The following is a 23,167-nucleotide window of genomic DNA, read 5'->3' as shown; positions in this document are numbered from 1 at the left end:
GGGGGGGGGGGGGGGGGGGGGGGGGGGGGGGAGAGAGTGTTTTCACTCTGCCAGCCAATGTAGCAACTGTAATATGGTCGTTATTTTTGGTGGGTAGATTTAGTTGGCAAAATTAGCCTTCATCAATTCGAATAATGACGGTGATGTCCTTTGGTTGATGGAATTGGTGGCTTTTTGACTTGTAAAGTTTTGGGATTTGAGTTGGATTCTTATTCTTTAATTTGAACTCAAGTCTTGCCAGAGGGAAAATTTTTTGATTAATCTTATATATAAAATAATATAATTGTCTTGAATTGGCCACAAAGTAAATATATTGGGAAACTTTTACAATGTTCTATGATACAGAATTATAACTCTAACTTATTGTACAATATTTTTTTAGTGAGATTTACTTCTCTTATGTAATCGGTGAGTTATTGCATAGAAGTGGGGTTTACTCAGTTTACATCCTCAGGCGAGTTTCTCTCGTCACCTAAAATGAATAAAGAAATAGTAAAAATGTTCAAATTATTAGCTCAATTTGAGTAAAAGACCAATACCCTAATTTGATATTATTTACATATTTTACAACTTTATTTCTATTGTTAACAATACACATGTTATGTCGTAATGCTTGTATATGGGTGCACCCTACAAAGACGGTTAACAAACAGAATTACTAACTCTTTTTGAATATGTTTTCAGAATTATATAATAAAAAAAGTAGAATATATATATGAAGTGAATAATAAGTCATATAGTTGGTGAGAAGTAAATTTGTAAGCTATGACTTGATATCAACTTTATTTACCTAAGTTAGGCCTCATGCACATTAGTAGTAAATACAAGAAGAACCTTTTCAAGACACTATAGAATGGAAGGGAAAATTTTTCAAAGTAGAAGAAGAGAAAGGTTAGTTGTATAGTTGGTGATAATGTTATGATGCCAAAATTTAAAAGGGTAAGATGATGAGGGGGGGGGGGGGGGGTAGGGGGGAGGGATGGCACATTATCATTAGCTAGATTTATCATGTGATTACATGTGGTTGATTATGTAGGGTGGGCCCCATTTATTATTTTTTTTGGATCAAATTAAAGGCATCCTTCATGTGTTCCTATTGTAGTTAGCTAGCTAGGGAGCTAAACATAATTAGGTGACATAAAATGGATTTGTTTTGCCCCAAAGCATCATTAATATAATCTTAAAATATTATGTTGTTGCCTTTTGTGCAATAATGTATGTATGTGCATGCAGGGAAATTTAGATTGAAATCACAAATTAGATATTTTGTCCACCAATCATGTATAGTATAGTATGTGCTTTAGTCTCTAATTGCACCTTCTATACTCACTTGAGTACTAGTTCATAATAATTAAATGAGTATTATCGCATGTTTATTTTTAAAATTTTTAATTCATTATTGACATGTTCTCATTAATTAAAAAAAAAAAAAAAGAAGAAGAAAAGAGATGAATAATTTATATAGGTTGAACCTTTGCACTACCACTCATATTAACTGTAATTTACGAGAAAATTTGTAACTGCTACTTGAAAGTGCGCTATGGGTGAAGCTCACTTTATGATCTTAACCAGTAAAGAACCACAAGAAGGTAAATTAGTCTAGGTTGTCCAAAAATCGGTTCAAATCGAGAATGCCAATAGGTTGATTCTACAGAAAGTTGAATTTAAAACATTGTGATTACGGATTACCTTACCAACTCGACTGAGATTGCTTGTTAATACATGGGCATACGAGTTTAAATAAAATTTATAAATTTTAAAATTACATTAAACGACCTTTTATTAATTAAACATGAGTAGTAAAATCTTGAAATGATAAACAAAAATTTTAAATGCTCATACAAAATAAATAAAGAAAATGTATTTAAATATTACAGATAATAAAATGGAATATGAAGTGTAAATTAGCTAGGAAGAATGGACATAACAACATGCTGCTGCAGGAAACGTATAGGACTGCCTTCATTAATTTTGTCTTCTGTCACCATGTCTAAGTTATTCATTTATATATATTATTAATTATTTAATTAATCATGCTTCTTAAGTTATTCTCTCATGCAATAAGCTAATTAATTAAGTAGCACCAACTTGGAGCTAGCTTAGCTTGTGATTTGACTCATAAATTATTGGACTATGTTATTAATTGCCAAATCTTTTTTTGGATCTTTTCACACACACACATATATATATGAAGAAACAATACTTAAGCTAGGTTATTGCATGCAATTTTTTTTATTATTAGGTAACAAGATGTCTTGAACATGTCCTGACTATAGGAGACCAGCCCAATTAAGAAACAAAGTGCTGGATAGATTGATTTTTTTGTACAAGAGGGGGTTCGAACTCCCGACATCTCTTAAGGGACAAGAGAGGTTGCATGTAGCGTTAAAGAAGTGTTTTTTTTTTATTCATATAATCCTTTCTCATCATTCCCTTTTCTTCTCTCGGTTGCTTTCATTCATGTAATTTTCAAAACTAATTGTATTATGATGCGTTCTTCCGCAAGGGAAGGAATTGATTAATGGTTTCTAGAAGGTAATGCTAGCTGATGGTAATATATAACTTGTCTGAATAGAAAAGTTTGTGGGCTGATGGTTAATAAGATCAAATATAATGTATTTTAAACGTTAAAAATTTGTGAGATCAGGCGTGATCTATTAATCTCATTCATAGAGATAAATTTTTGCACGAACTAAATAGCTACACACCATGCATGACCATATTTGCATTGGTCTTCCAATTTTTGAGAAACCCCCAATGGTTAAGCTAGTATATATCAATCTCTTAGCCTGTGTGAAAGGCGTTGCTAATTGCTATGTCTGGATACTTATACTTTAATTTTGTCTGTTTTCTTATGTAAAAAATAAGTAAATAATGCAATGATATTGCTTCGAGTTAAAAGTAAAACGAATTAATTGCTATCCATAAATTAGGAGTGCTGATTGTGATAACAATTTAGATATCGTAAAATTGTGAGAAGAAGAAAAATCTTTGTAAGAAGTCATTAAGACATCTACTATGTTTAATTTTATGTCACTTCTCTTCTCCTCTGTCATTGCCTATATTTTAATTATTATTAATTAAGTACTTCATAATCGCTGGATTGATGCCCTTCAACAACATAAATTAAAACCTATAAATGACAGCGAAATAATCCACATTATACTTTTTCTTACCAACACATATTAGCTTGTCAACGTACGTCTTTTCGAATGTTGTTACATACATTACCTTATTAAACGTAGCGTGTCGTGCTGTTAACGATATTAATCAAATCGAACATTTAAATTATTTCATTAATCACAATTATCCAAATTAATTACTGTGTATTATATTCTTATTTAATCACAACTTAAATAAATTAATATATACTTTGGGATCAAATCTACAGTACACAACCACGTTGCACATGGAATAAGATTTAATTTGCTCCTATCCTATTTGCTTCTCCACTATGCATGTAATTTGTTATTCTCTTTTTCGGGGTATGAATTTGCATTGGTCTCTTTGTACGCAAAAATGTATAGACTAGTACTGAATCTTGAAACTAAATTGGTTTAATTTACCTCCTCATAAACCTAGGGGCGAGTTCATGAGTTAGGATATAATTTACCTCGAAACTGGAAAATCCGAGTTATCAAATATATATATATATATATATATATATATATATATATATATATATATATATATAACTATTGGATGGATAAAATTTTCTAAGTGACAATAATTTTACTGGACATGATATTAAACTTTCCCCTAATATATTGGCCATGCAAATGGAAAAGGGTGGTTGGGAAAAAGTGGAAGGAAGCATAAATGCCAAGCTGTAGGCATGTTTTGCTTGGAGTACAACAAGGGCAAAGCATGTCGTGTAAGGGTGCTTTTTTTTTTTGTCCATCTAATTTTCCAAGCTGTACAATGTGGTGTTGTGTAGTGTACCAAGAATTTAAAAAAATAAAAATAAAAATTGTGTGGTGAGATGATGACATTAGAATAGTAGTAGTCTCTTCTTGCAATTGCATGCCCATGTGTGCTCTCATGTGACTTCTTCCCTTTCCTTCCTACTATTTCCTCACCTCCATTATCATCCATCTTTCGTATATCGTCTACCTATGTATGTGTCATGTATGTATAGTTAACCTTTACTCTACCCCATATACAATTTAACTGGGGATGGTCGATCAATCTAAAATAAGTTGATAGTTTTGCTTTACTAAGAATAAAAAAGAGAAGGATGAAGAGAGGTTGGGAGTTCAAACCCTATCTTGTATGGAAAAATCAATCTGGCCAGCACTTTGCCTCTTAATTTGGGTCAGCCCGGTGCGAATAGAGATTATTCTGAATATGATACGAGTTTAAAGGTGTCTCTTACAGTTATGACTTGCTCAGGACACCTCGTGGTCTAACCCAAAAGAAAAAGAGGAGAAGGATGTACAAGTATTTGGGAGCATGTGGACAGGTTGAGACACATCCTAAGATTTACCTTCTCATTTAATACTTCAGAACAGGAGCTCATCGGGGCTAAGTAAGATGGAGGACTGATTGAAAGATTGTTCATGTGATTCGAATTTACATCTTCTAATGACTCTTAGAACAGAGAATTGCAAGTTAGGATTAGTCTTTGAATGTGTATAAAATTAAAATATAAACAAACAAAAAAGAGCGGTGGAGTTTTCAAAGTTGTGGTACAATCTCTTTTATTAGTACAACTTTATTTGAAGCCATATGGGGGCATATCTACGCACTCTAAACACAATATCTTCACCTACAAACGTCCAAAGAGGCAAAGACCACATGAGAGAAGAGCGACACATGTTATAGCTAGCTTGCTAGCTCACCTGGATCTTGTCTTGTCTTGTTCGTCGATAAATATTATTGTACGTGATATTTAAAATAACTTTTCACTATTAAACGAGTAGAGTTTTCAATTAATATATATATTATTTAGTCGCATTATGCAACGGGTAGCATTGATACATTTTTACTAAAATTCAATAAAAACCAATAATATAAGTTTAATTAATGATTAATTTGCAAGAAATTGAGCGAGAATAATATCTTGTTACAACGATGCTTAATCACTTTTTTTTTTTAATGAAAAAATTGAACATATGGAATGATATTGAGACGTGTTGGTCCAACCTAATTAAGAATGCAACTCTTCGAGGTACAACATTTGAGTGGGCGTAGGACCAAAAATGACAAATGATCAATCATACAATCACTGAACCTGCGGGGACGTGCTCAATTGTAAGACAACGTCCCGTGCAAAACATGTTTTATTGTGTGTGTGGACTAGGTTTGTTTTGATGATAATTGAATGCAGCTATCACCGACGTTTCCTTTCTTTGATTAAAGTTTTCAGTTGCTATGCGGATGTATGTTTTAGGTGAAGTTTGTGGTAAATCAGTTTAGATTTCTGTTCAAATCAAAAAGGTTGACTCAAAACAAGAAGGTTAATAGATAATTTCATGGGAAGTCGAACTTGAAACCTTGTAATTAACAAGTCAATTTGGCTGAGGGTTGCTCCTAAAGAATCCTTTCTCAAACCTTGGTCGTTATAGCAATGTCGTAGTGAGAGATTGAGCTTAGGTGGAAGGTCAAGAAGACCTCTCTTTGGGAGCTCGAGCCATCAGTGAGATGTCACTCTACAAGGCCTGAATTTTAGTATTATACTACGATCTACGGGTCAAGTGATAGTTTTAAGTAAACAGTTTCTACGAGGTGTAAGCCTCCCAAAAAGTAACGGAGGTTCTTGGGCTGGACAAAATTTGGCCATCGAGTATAAAGGTAAATTGGGGCATGACTGCAAGACTCATCCATCAAGTATGGACAAAAACTACCTCAGTGATTCGATAGCGTCGAGTGAGATTGGCCACCGAGTGCAAAGGTAAATTCAGACATGACAGCAAGACCTACCCGTCGAGTAAGGATTGAAAATCTGTCTTAGTGATTTGATAGTGTTGAGTGAGAGGGCCTTTCTCAATGATAAAAATGAGGTACAACAGAGATTTGATTGGATTAATTCCAAGTAAAATCAAAATGCAGTCACAACATGGATACTAACAAAGCACCCACCTATTAATAATAATAATAATAATAAGCAATTACTCAAGAACCCTATTTATTTACAATCAATATCACCATTAGCTTCAATTTTTGGACCCCTGGTACATCATGCTTTCAAGGGTAATGAAGCCCCTAATGCTTATCCATGAACTAAAATGATGCAGAAACAATTGATAGACTTCAGAGAGAAAGAGACTGACTAGATATGGGCATCTGATAAAATACTGCTTCTGTAGCTCAAAACAACAGAAGGTAAATGAAAATTTTCTAACTGTAAAGAGAATCTACATTTCTTAATAGTGCTCGGCTGCCCGATATCAGGTCAGGATAAGCGAAAGAAGTTATCATAAGCTCCCGTGTAGTTCACCGAGAAGGAGCTCAGCACTTTCGTCGTCATTGTCATCCAGGAATGTGTCCTCCCATGTGTCTGGCTCGTTGTTAGTATTCGTGCCATTGGGTGTCGGGATATGAGACACGTAGTCCTCGGGATGAAGACACCCGGCTTGCTTCAACACCTCGATCAGTAACTCCTTACTTTCCATATCGTTTTCTAGCTCACAAAGGTTGAAAAAAGAAGATATAGTTGCAGGCCACGGTCTCCAGTTTTTAGATCCCTCGGCTGAAACAGCCTCGTTCAAGCAGGACAAAGCGTCGGATATTCTCCTCTCTTTGATATGCCCATCGGCAAGAATCTCCCATGTCTTAGGGTTCGGTTTTACCCCAGCATCTATTATTTGGGCCAAGAAACCTTCGGCCCTCTCGAATAGCCCCTTCCTCACATAGCAAACCAGCAGAAGATTCGCCACTCGGGGATCGTATCTCGACTTTGCTGACAACCATTCATCGAATATGTTTTCCGCATCTTCAACATCATCCAATCTCAGCAAAGACGAGATTATTGAATGGTAGCTCGAGTTCGGAATGAAGGGAAAATTCGACTTGTAGACATTCCATATCCGGAATACCTCCTCCTTGTTACCAACACCCGCATAAAGACTAAAGAGATGATGATAAGGGGTACGATCCCGACCCGTGATTATACACTTCATCTTTTTCAAGCACTCTTCGGCTTTTCCCAACTCGCCCGTCTTGATATACACCGAAGCCATTATGCCATACGTACTCCAGTTCGGATTGATCCTCGTGTCCAGCCTCATCTTCTCAAACGTTCGTTCCATCATCTCTATCGACCCTCGGTATCCATGGGACGACAACAAGATATGATACGTAAATATGTTGTACCAAATATTTTTCTGGTCCATTTCGCATATCATACTATCCAACTTGTCATAATCCTTAACTTTCATGTAAAGGTTCAACATCAAATTATAAGGAAGCGTATTCCGAGTATAACCCTTGTTTCTCATTTCATCGAACAAAGATTCAGCCTTCTCCTTCATTCCAACACGAACATACGCATTCAAAAGCGACCCATATATTCGTCTGTCCTTTAGCGAATTTGGCAGGGTCAGGAAGTACTTCTCAGCATTGGAGATTCCATGCACTTTGGAAATCAAATCTAATTGAATAGCAGTGTCACTGGTGGTTATTTTATATCTCTCTGCTCTATCATTCATCCACTCACACACCTTCAGAATATAAACAAAGAAGTTCATTATTGATCCTATGAACAATATGATCATTGAAGTACTATATACACTATAACACTAATCATGTTACAATATTACTCCAAACAAATAGAAAGTACTAAGGGGCAACCCAACCAAGTTGGTCAGACTGTTGACTCGATAAGACAGTAACCAAAAGGTTACAAGTTTGAGTCCAACTAAGTGGGAGCGGCCTATTGGCATAGGCATTCTTGATTTGAGCCAGTCAGCTATGAGAACCAGCTATTGTCACAATGCGGAATTTACTAATAGGCCCTCTTGATTTGAACTAGTCAGCTATGAGAACCAGCTACTGTGAAATTTACTAATAGGCCCTCGATTTGAGAGCTGTTCAGCTAGGAGAACCAGCTATTGTAACAATGCGGAATTTCCTAATAGGCCCTCTTCATTTGAGCTGATCAGCTATGAGAACCCGCTATTGTAACAATGCGGAATTTCCTAATAGGCCCTCTTCATTTGAGCTGATCAGCTATGAGAACCCGCTATTGTCACAATGCGGAATTTACTCAAAGCACACCCGTAAGACAGTAACCCCAAAATTACAAGTTCGACTCTTCAGTGGGGCGGCCTATTGGCCTCTTGATTTAAGCCTGTCAGCTATGAAAGCTGAAACCAGCTAGGATCCCATTGCACACATTTGGATAATGGCTGCGGGTTTTCCTTGAAGATTTATGCATTCTTTCTATGCATATAGAAATCGCTATAAAAGAATCATGGAAAATATGAAAAACACAGAAATGTATCCAAAAAAGATTAAATTTTGGGTGGGATTTAGACCTCGAGAGCAAGCTTGTGTCGCCTGAACTTGCGGAGCTTCCTAATGACGAACAAAAGCTCGAGTCTTGAAATCGTCTTGCCTTCATTCTCACACTGGTTTAGCACAGTAGAAGCGCCCTTCTGCGGGTATTCAATCATGGATATTCTCTTGTAAATGATGCCCCAATTGGGCATTGGCCGCTTCTCGTAGTCGACAGTGCCATAGCTGTGGACTTGCGAAATGGAAGCGCATGTGATTGCTGTGCTCTTCTGCCTCTTCAGAGTTAAGCTTGAGAAGCCAGAAGGGAATTGGAGCAAATTGGGGATGGATGATGAGAACGAAAGACGGCGGCGGTTAAGTGGCGCTGCGGTGGTGGTGACGGGGTGGAGCAACATGTTCTTCTTGAGGCTTAAATCTGTGAGCTCAGAAGCGCAGTTTTAGGGTTTCCAGGATTTCAATTCGTTCTGATATTAGGATAAGACCTTCTTGCTAAAGGCATTGATTTTACCACAAAGACAAGTTGTTTTCTCCGCCAAAATCAAGCCTATAGGAGTAAAGAAGAAAATTAATGCTTGTAATAACTAATTAAAAAGAGTTAATACCTCCCAGGGTCCTCCGAGTATTAGCGATTTACCAACTGTGATCCATCGACTTTTAAATGACCTCCAATGGTCCTCCAAGTTTTAAAAAGTAACCACCCGCAGTCCTAATTCTTAAAATAACCCGAGTTTAAAATGACCATGAGATGTCTTAAAAGGACCGCTGGTGGTTATTTTTTAAAACTTGGAGGACCATTGGAGGTCATTTAAAAGTCGAGGGACCACAGCTGGTAAATCCCTAATACTCGAAGAATCATTGGAGATATTTAAAAAGTCATGACCACTCAAAGTTTACTTTCACCTTTATGGTAAATATAATTGTTAGCTGATTGAATTAAATGATATGACTAATTGATAACATTAGTTGATTTAAAAAAAAAAGTGTTTTTAATTAGCTTTAATGATAGTAAATTTTAGCTTTTACCAAACAAATTTTTTTTAAGGGATGTGAACTGGATGTCACTAGACTAATGTTTGATTGTTCATAAGGAGCTTACCATATTGGACAATTGATGTTTTTGTGAACTATTATACAAGGATATAATTTATCAATTGCATACATTTGATAGTTGTGGTATGTTTGTCTCGTTATTTAAAAAAAAAAAAGAATCCTTTTTAATTAAGTATCAATAAATTAATTGACTTAAGTTTAATGGTTCAAGGAGTTCTTGAAAGTCTTGCTCTGGTTCAACTTAATGGGAATTAGATTCCCACTAAAAACATGAGGGGTCATTAGAATATCCAAAGCTTAAAATGATCAACAACTCTCTCCAATTGTTGTTTTAATAAGGAATTGCTTGACCCAAATTTTTATAGTAGTTTAATGTGTTTATTTTCATTTCCCTTGTATAAAACATACAACCATAGAAACTAATTGATGATCAAAATACTGCCAACACATGGCTTTATTCCACAAAGCAAATAACCAAAAGTGCAAACATAATATAGTACCCCGTATTTTAATTTACAGGAAAATCTGCAGTCGCTACACGTGACTTAGGGGAGTAGACTCATTAGCATTATTGTTCTCACAAGCATCCACCCAACCACACCATAAGCCTGCATGGGCTAAGATGATGGGGATAGTAGCAGCCAAAGTGATGAGCAAATGAAGCCCAGAATCAGTGGCAATGAGGGCAATCCCTGTGCCAAAAGCCAGCAGAGAAAAAACCAGGCGCCTATCAAGAACCCTATGAACCAGAACAAGAGATGCAGGCACTGCACGCATTAGCAGTGTGTATATGATTGCAGCTTCTCTGGTAGCAATCATGATGATCAAGGAGACCTTGCGTTCCGGGATGAGGGCGATGAAGAGGACGAGCCACACGAATTCGAAGTAGTACAGGGATAATCTCCCCAGGTTTTTGATGATTTTTGATGCAGCTGATTCAGGGGTGGAGGGGATGCTGAAGGGGAAGGTAATTTGGAAGGTGAGGGGATGTTTTTTCGGGTTTTCGTCGGGTTGAGGAGATGGTGAGGGGGCAAGGATCGGCCTTTGTGTGGTACCATAGTTGTCCATCTTGGAGAAGATGTGTAATCCGGACTGGGGACAGATACTATATGTAACAGGGTCAATAGTAGTTAAAAAAAAGTGTAATCTGGGGTGTTTGAGGTTGTGGGGAACTGGGGATTATATATAGTGCAGTGTTCTAAGGCCAAAATAGTGTGTTTTCTAGGAAACTTTGATCAGTTGACTTACTACTTCATAGGCCCCGCCCAAGTTGAGGCATATCTGATTTTGTCGATGATATCAATGCAGTGGACAATAATACTTCTCCAAGAATATAGAAAGTTACTTTGAGTTTACCGTTTTCATTCACTAGTACGGCAGAATATACCGTTGATCATGGTCCATAGTTCAAAACAGCTTTCTCATGGTTTTTTTTTTTGAGTACCGTTGACTTTGTTATAATGTAGTATCTGTTCATAGTTATTTTCTCAACCAAATGAAGTACAAAGAGCCAATATCGTGTCTCCACTGAGGCTCGAACACACCCTCTCCCATGTGAGGTGCAACCGGGTGCCACTAGACCACAAGGTCTTTGGTTAATGTTACATATTGAGTTTCATGGTTTGAGCCGGTTAATTATGAATAATCTAGTTTGATTTACCTCATTGTAAAGTCACAGGGGTGAAATTTGGTATTAAAGACCCGTGATTGAGTCTTAAGATTCTCTCAACATTTTGGGAAGAAAGAAAGATTAATTACGGTGACTCATAAACTTCTTAAGTGGGTGGACCAATGCTTGATTGTTCATAAGGAGCGAGAGAGATAAATTACGGTGACTCATAAACTTTTTAAGTGGGTGGACTAATGTTTGATTGTTCATAAGGAACTTACCACATTGGACAGTTGATGTTTTTGTGAACTATTATACAAGGACATAATTTATCCATTACATATCTTTGATAGTGGTGATGTTTCTCTAGTCATCTAAAAAAAAATTGTTGTTTTAATAAGGAATTGCTTGACCCAAATTTTTATAGGAGTTTAATGTGTTCCTTTTCATTTCCCTTGTATAAAACATAGATACATACAACCTTAGAAACTAATTGATGATGATCAAAATGGCTTTATTCCACAAAGCAAATAAGCAAAAGTGCAAACATAATAATAGTACCCCATACTTTGATTTACGAGAAAATCTGCAACCACTACACGAACATGACTAAACAAGGGGACTATACTCGTTAACATTATTGTTCTCACAAGCATCCACCCAACCACACCATAAGCCTGCATGGGCTAAGATGATGGGGATAGTAGCAGCCAAAGTGATGAGCAGATGAAGCCCAGAGTGAGTGGCAATGAGGGCAATCCCTGTGCCAAAAGCCAGCAGAGAAAAAACCAGGAACCTATCAAGAACCCTATGAACCAGAACAAGAGATGCAGGCATGGCACGCATTAGCAGTGTGTATATGATTGCAGCTTCTTTGGTAGCCACCATGATGACCAAGGAGACGTGGCGTTTCGGGACGAGGGCGATGAAGAGGACGAGCCACACGAATTCGAAGTAGTACAGGGCTAATTTCTCCAGGTTTGTGGTGACCCTTGATGCAGCTGATTCAGTGGTGGAGGGGATGCTGAAAGGGCAGGTAATATGGAAGGTGAGGGGATGTTTTTTCGGGTTTTCGTCGGGTTGAGGAGATTGTGAGGGGGCAAGGATTGGTCTTTGTGTGGCACCATAGTTGTCCATCTTGAAGGAGATGTGTAATCTGAGGTGTTTGAGGTTGTGGAGAAGTGGGGATCATATATAGATCACTGTTCTAAGGCCAAACCTTTGTGCTTTCTAGGAAACTTTAATCAGTTGACTTATGACTTCTTCAGTGAATTAATGTAAGCTGCAATATGTCTAAAAACCATTGGATGAAAGATTACTTTGAATAATCAACACGGCATTGTTAGTTTTATAGGATGTGCTAGAATGGTCACTAATGGGGACAACCTAACCAGGTTGATTGGATAGTTAGTTTAATAATCACTGCGAACTTTTTTGTAAATCAAAGAAGCATCACTTTCACATGCCAGTTGACTTCTGAGTCTACATAAAGTAATTTTCATAATATAGGGGGATCAATGTACATCCATTTTACTGCCATCAGTAATCCTGGGAGAGCTATAATCCACATTTAAATTAGCTAAAAGTTACCATGAACCTATGTAGCTTGAGGAAGAGCAAATATAACAAGAAGCCACTTGCCAGGTAAAAAGAAGAGAAATAAGAAACAGAGACTTAATTGCACTGTAGTAAGCGTAGATAAAGGAGCATCTTTCAATATTTGCTGCAAAATATGTTCCAAAATGTGTATGGGAAAGGGATACACGAATTTTCTGAGAAATCGGTCAAGAATATCCCAAGAAATTGACGCTTTTACCAGAAAACAGATAGATATATGTTATCGAGTTTTCAAAATGTACTACTCTTGGAGCTTTGAACAGGAGTCTGGTTAATGTTTAAGTGGACATAATGCCCAGAGTTCGACGGCCTAACCTTTCCAGTGTGTTTCCAGCTTTTAGAATAGCAAAGATCACGAAGCATGGTAGATTGACACATATAAGGGATCATCGGCTGTCACAAATGCAAGAATATTTCAAAAAATGTCATATTTTTCTAGTTAACTCTCCGTTTTCTTGTTCTAAAGGATGGTAGAAATGGGGAGGGGGAGGGCGCTAAGGAAATTGTCGAGAATATACCAGGCAGTTGAATTTCGACAAAAGCAGTTGGGATCTCTCAAGATATGGCTGTGCACTGCGGCCAACTTCTATGCATAATGTCTGCACTTCGTATATTTCCATGAACAAACACTTTTGGTTCCTTCACCTGTGAAAACATAGTAAAATCCTTGTCTGAAACAAAAGAGAAAATCGAATCCTCCACGTTTTACAAATCACAACTACGATTTGGAAATAAGAAAATTGTAACCAGTGATATAGGAGGAAATCCTTTTTGCAGGCGAACTCCCGAAAATCCATTCACAGTGAATAGGCATTTGAAGCCCTCGATGTCAGAGTGCTCACTGTAATACACGGATCGACACACATTATGTTCTGTGTCTACTCACTAAACTCGAAAAGCTGCAAAATATGCAGGCGGCTTTACAAAGTAAAAATATGTTATCAATATAGCACGGAACTTACTTTAAAAGAAAAGTGAAATTTCTGTTCTGAAACTCTTCCAGATGAATACCTTCTTCTTTCGAGTACCTGAAACAGCAAATCATGAATTGCAGTACAAAATACTGAGCGGGACCAAAGATTTACTTAGGATAGGTAGTAAGTTTACCTCCAAGGATAGTCGTTTTCACAAAATCGGGAAATTCCGTTTATTGCTGAGAAGGTGTCAATATGAACCTGGAGTTCATCTACATAGTTTGACATGTTGCCTGAAAAGCATCACATCTAGGATGTCAATCATGTAAACCTTGTCGATGAAACGGCTATAAAGTTCGATTATAGAAGAATGCTAGAGAAAGAGAGCAGGTTCACTCACCCCTACTGTGCAAGGCTTTTAGAGCATAGCCGCTAGGATAGTTCTCATATGATGCCATGAAAAAAATCAGCGTGCATCCTAGACTAAAAAATGAGAAACTTAAAGCGTGAAATTAAAAAAATAAATAAATAAATAAAAATAAAAAAATAAATAAAAATAAACGGTACACTTCACAACGTAATGAAGTAACCTCGGTACCTCCCCAAGATCAATCCCAGCATACCAATGTAGAGAAGATTCCAGAAACTCTTTCTCCTGTTATTATACCTATACATGAAATTGAAATTACAATTAGAATCAGACCCAGCAACTACAGGATAGACAATACAGAAGGAAGTGGAAGATGCATTGCCCGTTATTGTGAATATGCATCATTTAATATGAATAGAAAGAAACGCTTTGAAGGGGTTTCGAATCATTGACAATTTCCATAGTGAAAATGAAGCCACCACATACAATCTGCTTGCTGCAATTGCTGCTGACAAGTTGAAGATCGGGATGGAACTGATGATGAAACGGAGCTCCTGCAGCATCAGCAACAATTTAAATAAAACATTTTTCCGATCATTGGCATCAAGTAAATAACAGTATTACAAAAGTCATCACACGATACCTTGTGTGGAAGTTTCGAGTACAGTAAAACAAATGAGAGAACAGGAAGAACATAGAAGGAAATCCTTCTGTCCAGTAAAACTCCAAGCTGCAACGAAAAACCACATCAAATGCAATAAAGAGAGCATGCAAAATCGTGGAGCTCGACATTTAGGATAGGCAATTAAGAAGTATGCCCAGTTTGAAATCAAGGTTAAAGTACCACACTTATTTAAGAAATAAACTCACCACAAAGAGCGGATAAGAAGCAAGTAATGAGCGGGGCAGTGCTGAAGTGAAATACCAATGAAAAGGATGTGTCTGAAAAATAATATGAAGGAAGAAGAATAGATAATGGAAACTTCAAGAACTTTTGCTTCTAGTTACTGGCCGGGGCAAAAGCAAAAGAAACTACACTATATGCCAATGTACAGGCATATATATACAAGTACATATTTTAAAGAAATGCACAAATTAATTTGTGATGCAGGATACACCCCATTCAGAACTCCGATTCAAAACAGAATTGAACCAGAAAACCTCAAATTCAGGCCATAACAACCTCCTCCACATGACAGAGTCAACCACGATTGTAAGACCTGCATGGTATAGAATTGCATTACTTTAGATAAATACAGCAACAACAAAATCTAGTTGGGAGTCTCGGGACAAAATGCCAAGCCCAGAATGCATTTCACAAACCTATGCAGCATAAAGCAGTTCCAAAGCAGGATATCACTGCCTTCCACAGAGAAATTGATTTTGTCTGCAGTTATAAGAAATCTCCATAAAAGGATAGCACAATGAAAACAATTTATCAGTCGTGATTTCATGTTTTAGAATTCTGTTCTTCAATATCCTTTTCAATTAAGAAGAAGCATCACTTCAATTGAGATTCCTATCACATTTAAACTCTCTTTCTCCAAAGAAACCGCCATTGCAAGCCAAATTCTACTCTTCATAAAAAAGTTGCTTTCCTATATATGTTTCATTAAGTTAGCAATTCCGAATCTCAATCCTCTAACATCTTATTCTTGTTATTACATTCTAATGTCAATGTGTCACACACTATGGGGCATGTACATAATTTACTTGATTAGCAGACGGCCTGCCAGCTAACTCAACCAGGAAAAAAAATAGTGAAAAGTATGAAGGAATATAACTTCACGGATTGGCTACACAGAAGTTCACATGCATACCAGCAACAGTTCCAAGCCCAATGGGGCAAGAAGCAATAAAATATCACATCTGAAGATGATTGTAGCAAAAATCTGAAAATTAGAAAATTAAAGCACTTTAAGTAATTAGTGCAAAGTGAATATAATGTGACTATTATCATAAGCTAAGTAAAAGAAAAGATTATATGATGGGACTTTACAAATTTCATAATATATATATACTAGAAATGTAATTCAGAACTACAGAAGTAAATACAAATATAGTAATGATACTGCAAGTATGCAAATGAATGATGCAGAAGTCAAAGAATAAGTTCCTGGTTAAGTGGTAACAAACATACCAAACATCTTAATGCTGCATAGAAACTCCCCCTGAGCCAATATCCATATGCCAAATTAACTTCAAGAAACAAAAATGTGAGTTAAAGAAATTATTTTCTTCCTCAACTGAGAGGGGATCTATGATTCATTACTTCATGGTGAAAGAAAATTATTTTCTTTGTCAATTTTCTTTCCCATATTATATTCCATAAGGAAAATAAAATTATTATGCGCATGGTGCTTCTGTCTATGATTTACTTCACATACCAGATATGAGGATAATACGAATATTATCAAATAATAATAAGTTATCAACTTATTTGGGACCGAGGACATGTGTAAAGAGTGGATGGATATATTATCAAGAAGTGAAAATTTGAAAAGAAAATTTGTATATAGAGATAAAAGAAAGTTTCACCTAAACAAAATGCCAACACGTTAGGAAGAGGACGAGAGCAATAAAACAGCACATGAAACTGAGAAGCTGTCAGAATCACAAAAAATGCTTCAACTTGATATCCAAATTTCTTTCTGATCTGCTTGGCCAAAGTTGAATTCAGATTACTATTTGTTAGATAATGGTTTTAAAGCTTGATTTAAAGCTTCTTTTTATTAAAAAAAAAAATGAAAAGAAGATTCCATGTGTTTGAGAAATACACAAAGAAGAGTAAATGCAGATAAGTGCTTCCATTGTTTGTTTTTACATACGCAGAAATTGCATACCTGTACCCGAAAAAACCGCAATGTAAATAAAGTGATACAGCCTAAGACCAGTCGAACTGCAAAAAAAAACAAATTTGAAATCCATTTGACTATTAAGAAAATATACCACATAAGCAAATAGTAAAATATTAACTAGTAATGCATATTAGAGACTTAGTGATAGACTGATATAGAACTAACATTGGGCATCAGATAATATGAATTAATGCAAGTCCCCTATCAATTGAGGTAAAGAAATATACTGTATTCGTTTAGAAACGGATTAGAGATATCGTATGAAGAGAGAGAATGGGGGATTGGATACCAAAAAACCATCTTTTAAAAATTTATTAAAAAAAAAAAAATTTGAGAGTAATTGCATGTGAAAGACACCACTTTGGTAGATTAAAGCATTTAGATGAGTAATCATATGCAAGAATGCTCACATGGCTGATGAACTCACCCACATAAAGACTGTAAAGCTTTGGCAAGTGTACCAAATTCATTGCTAGGACAATGGGAGACGCCAAAATTGATACAAAGAAGGCACCTGATCAAATTATTTAAACACAAATAAATAAAATAAAATAACAAGTTGCTTGGAAGAACATGGGAAATGTTGAAAAGAAGTAAAGAACAAAACATATCATAACAGATGAGAACTTACCAACAAATGTGCGAGGAACAACTCCGGGGAAGTCAAAATGATCATACTGCAATAACACAGCAAAGGTAGCAGCTTTAGATACAACATCATTAACTAAGATTACCCGAACAAAGAAACCAACTAAGTACAAAGATAAAGTAAAAAACGTACCTGTTCTAAGTGATGTTTGTGATATAAAATATCATGCATGGCCTAATAAAAAGAAAAGGTGAAACAACATCAATGCAATCAAAATAAAGCGAGAAAAAAAAATGAACAATTCTGGTCCAATGCATAAATTGTTGATAACAAGGCAACTGAACTAGCCCAATAATCCTATGAAATAGTTTCAAATGCAAATTTTCCCCCTCGTAACAGTTTCCTCAAGCTCATTGCACTTCCAGCATATGAACTAGCTCATTGACTAAGAAAAAACGAAAATTGATGTACCTGAACATTGAAGCTTTCTTCAACCTTAGTGTAGGGTACAGCGAAGACATAAAACGCGGCGATCGAAGCCAATAGCAGGTCATAGCCTATCAAAGATCGTCTCAGAATTTTCAATAATTGTCTTTGGTTCAGCCAAATTCTATAATAAAAAGTTAGATTGGAGCTGAGAGTATGATACATTACCGTAAAGTTTGAAGAAATTTTCAGACTTTCCGGCCATTGTCGAGGGAAGCTGCCGGAGGAGGATTTAACTAATTAACTGATTTGTGTGTTACTGTCTTCCTGATGATGCAGCGATTTGGGTAGCCGGAAATCTAAACGACGACGTAATAGAGCAACCACGGTGTAATTTCACTTCACTTCTGCCCCTTTCAAATTTGTCAAATAACATCTTCTAGAGAATTAAAAAGGTATACATTTTATAATTAAGATGATTTGATAAGCCGAAGACCTTGTGGTCTGGTGACATCTGGTGTCCCGATTAACACTCCCACATAGATGACGAGCCTCAGTGGAGTTCAACTACATTGTAACAGACTTTGGTAGCTCTAACGACACGTAACTTAGAACCAAACTACATTAAAAGCTCGTTTGGGCTCTCTTGGTATGCTTTTGATGTTTTTTGCTTCTATCCACTTGGGATTAGTTCATATAGTTATGTAGTTCAAACAGTCTATCCACTTGGGATTAGTTCATATAGTTATGTAGTTCAAACAGTAATTGTACCATGGTGAACAAAGAGTCAAGTAATACAAGTACGAGACTTTTTATAAAAGATTCCAAAATTAATTTTCCGTATATAGAAAAAAAAAAAAACGTTGTACCACGGATTGGGTTTAACATTCAGAGTACATCAAAAGTAACAAGTGCAGTTCAATATTCTACCGCATAACAGCAATCGTTTAAGCAAAACAAAACAAGAATTTTGACATATATAGTTTGAAGGCATATAATAGACTAGATTATCCATCAATTACGGAAAATGTACCCGTGCTGATATTGCAACTACATTAGTCCAATGTGACCAAAATCTTTCCTTCACACCAAACATTGACAAGATAGAAGACTTAACAAGTGTTAAAAACATGTCACTAACAAGCATGATTGAGTCCAAGAAAACAAGGGGAGAATTAACCTTGCTTGAAAACCAAATCCAAAACCAATAAATGCCACAGATCTTGCAAGTGGAAATCATTTGTTTTTGAGATTCCACTCTGAAATGTTAGGAGTACAAAACTATTAACTAAGGAGGTTGTACGAGGGCAAATCTTCCAGCCGTGTCAAGTCATCTTGTAGAAGTTCGCTTTCCAGTTGCCGCCGTGTAGCCTTCATTACAGTCTGTGGAAGAGAAAAATAAAGTCATGAAATTAAAGCCAAGAATATTTATTTTGGAAAAAACACCAAATTGCTTTGTCTATGATAGTCACCATCCATTAATGTTGCTGTTTGAATGCAAAACATGTGCTTTCCAACCATGATAGTCAAACTTATGATGATTAACAAGAGATGTATAGTAACTCTCACTACAAATTAAAGCACTTACATTGAAGTCCATGTATGATGCTCGCATGACAAGCCACTGATGATCCATCAGCTTGAATGCAATGCAGTATAGTAGGTCAAATGCAGATTCATTTTCTGTCCAAAGGGCAAAATAATTTACTCAAGAGAAAAAAAAACACAAAACTATTCAGAGTGATGCTAGAAATAAGCTAAACATTCATCAAAAAACTAAATGTTTTACATTAAGTGGGGAAAGGGAGTAAATGGAGAATTTATGAAGAAAAGTTCAGGGATTAATTAAAGAAGAAGAAGAAGAAGAAGAAGAAGAAGAAGAAGCAGCTGGTGATAGGGACTTAAAACCATGACCTATTTATTTACCTGCCAGAAACTTCAAGAAGGCTGCTCCTACCAGGTTGCGTGGTTTTACTGCAGAGTTTAAGCAAAATTACCTAACTGAAGAATTTATTATAAATTTCAGAGCCATAGACTACATACAGTTGATCAATGCTTTAAATCATATACACACATAAATCTCTCGAAAGTTCTAAGAGTTCAGATGAGGAAACACTCAGAACAGAGAGAGAGAGAGAGACATGCCTGCTTCTAAATCAAGCATCTGGGTAAGCATGAATGTGATATTAACACCGGCTACAGCAAATGGGTATTCCCACATGGCCCTATCACCTTCCTGCTTCCGAAGAAGATCCTGGAAGGATTTCTGCAAATAACATCAGAAGCAAGTGAAAATATTAAAACCCCTACTGCATGTGCATCATAAATAATAACATTGCACTGTGTATACAATTTCTACACATTGGTTGTGTGAATAAGTTGGGAAGAAAGAGTGTGATTGATAAGTATAATATTGCATTGCCTTCCAAACAAATCAAGTACAAAACATATCATCAGTAGGTATCCCTTACAAAGCCTAGCCTGACAGTTGGTCTATTAAAACCACCACAAGTGTCAGGACAAATTAATAGTGCTACATTCCCTTATAGACATCAATTGAAAGACACTTGGCATGGTGTCAATTAAAACTACCACAAGTGTCTAAGAAAAGCAAAGAACTAAAGGGAAACTGCAATGAAGTAATGAACCAGAGAAAAAGCAATAACAAAAGTGTATTATGACTTCCAAGGCTTAATTAGAATTGAAATAGAAATTGCATTGATCTCTGGAATTAGGAAATGGGTTTCCAATTATATCCAATTGAAAGGCATTAACACATGCCAAGTTGCCAAGTCCTAATAGACACCATGTACAATATACCAAGCACTAAAAGTAACCAGTGAAATTTGGATGCAAAAAACCTAGAAGAAACTGGAGGAAATAGATGCTGTGACAGTGGAACTATGTAAAGAAAAAAAAAATTAGTTTCAAGTAATCAAACTCATTCAGATGTGATAGACTAGAAGCACAAGAACGAGGATGGAGATGGAAACTTACAGGGAAGTTCCTAGCAAAATATAACAAATTTTCCAGTGATATAAATCCACCACCCCTACATGAAACAATCAACAAAAGAAGAATAAAATAACAGAAGTGAAACTGGTAAGACAAGAAGTTCATAGATTCAAGCTAAAATCCAACTCGCCAAAAAAAAAAAAACAAAACAAAAGGTAAGGGGTAGGGGGAGTATTGCTGTACCTGAAGTCAGTAGATGGATCTTTGCCTTGCCAACCCATGTCCTTCCACTGCTCAGATATTAGGCCGCGGAGTTCCTCCTCAGGAAAGGCGGCATTCCACAAAGCTTTTAAAGCTTCCTGTTGGAACCAGGAGAAAAATTGCAATGATGATGGTAAGGATCTGCCATAAACTTTTATAGGGTCTTGTTAAACATAGTACCTGATGTTCAGGAAGTGAACTATCATAAGCAATGTCTATACGGCCCTGTAGTCTTTGCAAGCATTCCTCCTGAAACCACCAAAAGTTGAAAGAATCAAAACACCTTATAGCCATAATTAGAATGTGAACAGTTGAGAATGGACAAAGCATTCAGGTGCATACAATGTCATTTAACTTAATTACCAGGACTCAATTATTATACCTGTGAAGGTGTCAAATCAAATGAGAGACGAGCATCACTTTCTCTTCTTTGAGCACAAACACATGAAAGCCCTCTGCCAAGCCATGCAGCTGACCCTGCCACAACCTCTGCGGTAACAAAAGAAAACCACAGGCTAAATAAAATAGGAAGCCTATACTAATAGAGACTTGTTTTATACTTTTATTACAGCATGTCGGATGCCACAGTAAAGAACAGTTTAGTTGTTAGAATTAAAAGAAAAGTACAAGGATATGCAAGTTTTGCAGGAAAAGGCAAAGTACTGGTACTGAGGTTGTAGATCAAAAAGTGCCCCTATGTAACAGAATTTCCCTATGTGCTACCAGAAAGAATATCATAAATGGGCAATATACACAGAAAATCACAATCATCCCTCCAAATTATCTCTGACAGAAGAAAATCCTCATGAAAGCACCACAGAAAATACTGCAACGAAATCCAAAATGAGGAAACAAAGGATATAAACTCAGCAATCTCACCAAATATGCGAATGCAGTTAGGCATAAATCAACAGTAACCAGCCTAATTTTCAGTTCATATATCGGAAACTCTAGAATTCACTCCAAACACCAAATAGAGAGACAGCAATAGTTACTAGCATCCAACACACACATTTAGGAACAGATATATACGGCACCGAATTAATAGATAAGATCTTTTGCTCCGCTTTCTTCATAATTTTAGTGTAAGTTGCGTTACCAGAAGAAGAATGGCAAGTGTTGCTCCTGTCGAGGCTCTGCGATATCCTCCTCACCGCCACAAACGATCCTCCACCGCCTCTCTCCTCCATTCTCCCTACACCACACTGTCGTCTTCCGCCGTCACACTCGTCTCTCTAAGTCTCCCGCGATCGAAGCAATGCGAACAGTCCTGATTGCAGCGGATCGAATTGCAGACGCGAATTCATCAGAAGTGAACTCGACGAGAAATCCGCGGCTCCTTCCTTTCCAGTTCAATTCTCCCGAAATTGCTCCCCCTCCGTATCGCGTTAGAGTCGTTGCGAGTTCGCCCTCGTGATTCCTAATTTCCGGCGAGATTTTTGATTTGTACAGTTCTGCGCTGGGGGGAATCTCTGAGTAGATTTGGTAGGCGAAGAAGATATGGGCGGAGCTGCGCTGTTCTGCACTTCTGCTCTACTCTTTCCCTGTTAGTTGAGCTATGCGTCCGTTATTGGAAGGAGAGAATATTTAGTTTTTATTTATTTATTTTAATGCGATACTTATAAGGAAGCGGTTCCGTTTCATACACGAGTTTTGGGCTTTAATTATTGAAGAAATGGAATATTCTCCTCCCCACTCGAGAGTAAAATTGTGGTCAGATAATATTTCTGTGGCTCTCTTTGAAGAAATATCACAAAATTAAATTTCAATGATATGATATTAATTCTTTAGACTATAACAAAGTATAGAACATAAACTACTTTATAATAGAATTAATAGTAGTAAAAAAAAATACTTCGACTCAGTTTATTACGAGATTTCTCAAGAGATTCAAATATACTATGGGGGAAGAAGATGTATAAATTTGAACTATAAATGTAACACATTTCACTTGTTTCTTTATGAGAATTTGTCAAAATGGCCAAATGTGGCATATATATATATATATATATATATATATATATATATATATATATATATATATATATATATATATATATA

The 23,167-nt window shown here is 36.4% G+C and overlaps 3 protein-coding genes across 3 annotated transcripts; all 3 read right to left on the bottom strand.

Annotated features, from left to right (window-relative positions):
• Window positions 1-6,066: 6,066 nt before the first annotated feature.
• LOC115997112 (pentatricopeptide repeat-containing protein At1g02150-like) lies at window positions 6,067-8,968 on the bottom strand. The gene is made up of 2 exons (XM_031236604.1): window positions 8,478-8,968; window positions 6,067-7,661 (listed from the first exon to the last, which is right to left on the bottom strand). The coding sequence occupies exons 1-2, from the start codon at window positions 8,850-8,852 to the stop codon at window positions 6,417-6,419; spliced, it is 1,620 nt and encodes a 539-aa protein (XP_031092464.1). The 5' UTR covers window positions 8,853-8,968; the 3' UTR covers window positions 6,067-6,416.
• Window positions 8,969-12,790: 3,822 nt separating this feature from the next.
• Window positions 12,791-18,420, bottom strand: LOC115997343 (dol-P-Man:Man(7)GlcNAc(2)-PP-Dol alpha-1,6-mannosyltransferase). The gene is made up of 21 exons (XM_031236886.1): window positions 18,119-18,420; window positions 17,936-18,021; window positions 17,657-17,698; window positions 17,507-17,552; window positions 17,303-17,389; window positions 16,861-16,916; window positions 16,556-16,673; window positions 16,158-16,216; window positions 15,838-15,909; window positions 15,341-15,404; window positions 15,134-15,237; window positions 14,888-14,959; window positions 14,661-14,747; window positions 14,504-14,571; window positions 14,246-14,314; window positions 14,048-14,130; window positions 13,841-13,940; window positions 13,696-13,761; window positions 13,481-13,574; window positions 13,252-13,378; window positions 12,791-13,126 (listed from the first exon to the last, which is right to left on the bottom strand). The coding sequence occupies exons 1-20, from the start codon at window positions 18,153-18,155 to the stop codon at window positions 13,289-13,291; spliced, it is 1,500 nt and encodes a 499-aa protein (XP_031092746.1). The 5' UTR covers window positions 18,156-18,420; the 3' UTR covers window positions 12,791-13,126; window positions 13,252-13,288.
• Window positions 18,421-18,873: 453 nt separating this feature from the next.
• LOC116033974 (ELMO domain-containing protein C-like) lies at window positions 18,874-22,730 on the bottom strand. Its single transcript, XM_031276533.1, has 9 exons — window positions 22,206-22,730; window positions 21,489-21,595; window positions 21,287-21,355; window positions 21,089-21,204; window positions 20,888-20,942; window positions 20,036-20,156; window positions 19,817-19,864; window positions 19,479-19,573; window positions 18,874-19,273 (listed from the first exon to the last, which is right to left on the bottom strand). The coding sequence occupies exons 1-9, from the start codon at window positions 22,294-22,296 to the stop codon at window positions 19,175-19,177; spliced, it is 801 nt and encodes a 266-aa protein (XP_031132393.1). The 5' UTR covers window positions 22,297-22,730; the 3' UTR covers window positions 18,874-19,174.
• Between the last annotated feature and the right edge of the window lie 437 nt (window positions 22,731-23,167).

This window comes from Ipomoea triloba, chromosome 11 (genome assembly GCF_003576645.1).
Source record: "Ipomoea triloba cultivar NCNSP0323 chromosome 11, ASM357664v1".
NCBI lineage: Eukaryota > Viridiplantae > Streptophyta > Magnoliopsida > Solanales > Convolvulaceae > Ipomoea > Ipomoea triloba.
This window is presented reverse-complemented; position numbering and strand designations above follow the sequence as displayed.

Excerpts from the sequence above, each read along its gene's own strand:
- LOC116033974 (XM_031276533.1), bottom strand. The coding sequence starts at position 22,296 with ATGGAGGAGAGAGGCGGTGGAGGATCGTTTGTGGCGGTGAGGAGGATA. Across the intron at positions 21,356-21,488 it reads TTGATTTGACACCTTCACAG|GAGGAATGCTTGCAAAGACT; the intron begins GTATAATAATTG and ends TGGTGGTTTCAG. Across the intron at positions 19,865-20,035 it reads GATGCTTGATTTAGAAGCAG|TAAAACCACGCAACCTGGTA; the intron begins GCATGTCTCTCT and ends TAAACTCTGCAG.
- LOC115997343 (XM_031236886.1), bottom strand. The coding sequence starts at position 18,155 with ATGGCCGGAAAGTCTGAAAATTTCTTCAAACTTTACG. Across the intron at positions 17,553-17,656 it reads ACAAACATCACTTAGAACAG|TATGATCATTTTGACTTCCC; the intron begins GTACGTTTTTTA and ends GTGTTATTGCAG. Across the intron at positions 14,572-14,660 it reads ACTCGAAACTTCCACACAAG|GAGCTCCGTTTCATCATCAG; the intron begins GTATCGTGTGAT and ends CTGATGCTGCAG.
- LOC115997112 (XM_031236604.1), bottom strand. The coding sequence starts at position 8,852 with ATGTTGCTCCACCCCGTCACCACCACCGCAGCGCCACTTAACCGCCGC. Across the intron at positions 7,662-8,477 it reads GACACAAGCTTGCTCTCGAG|GTGTGTGAGTGGATGAATGA; the intron begins GTCTAAATCCCA and ends TATATTCTGAAG.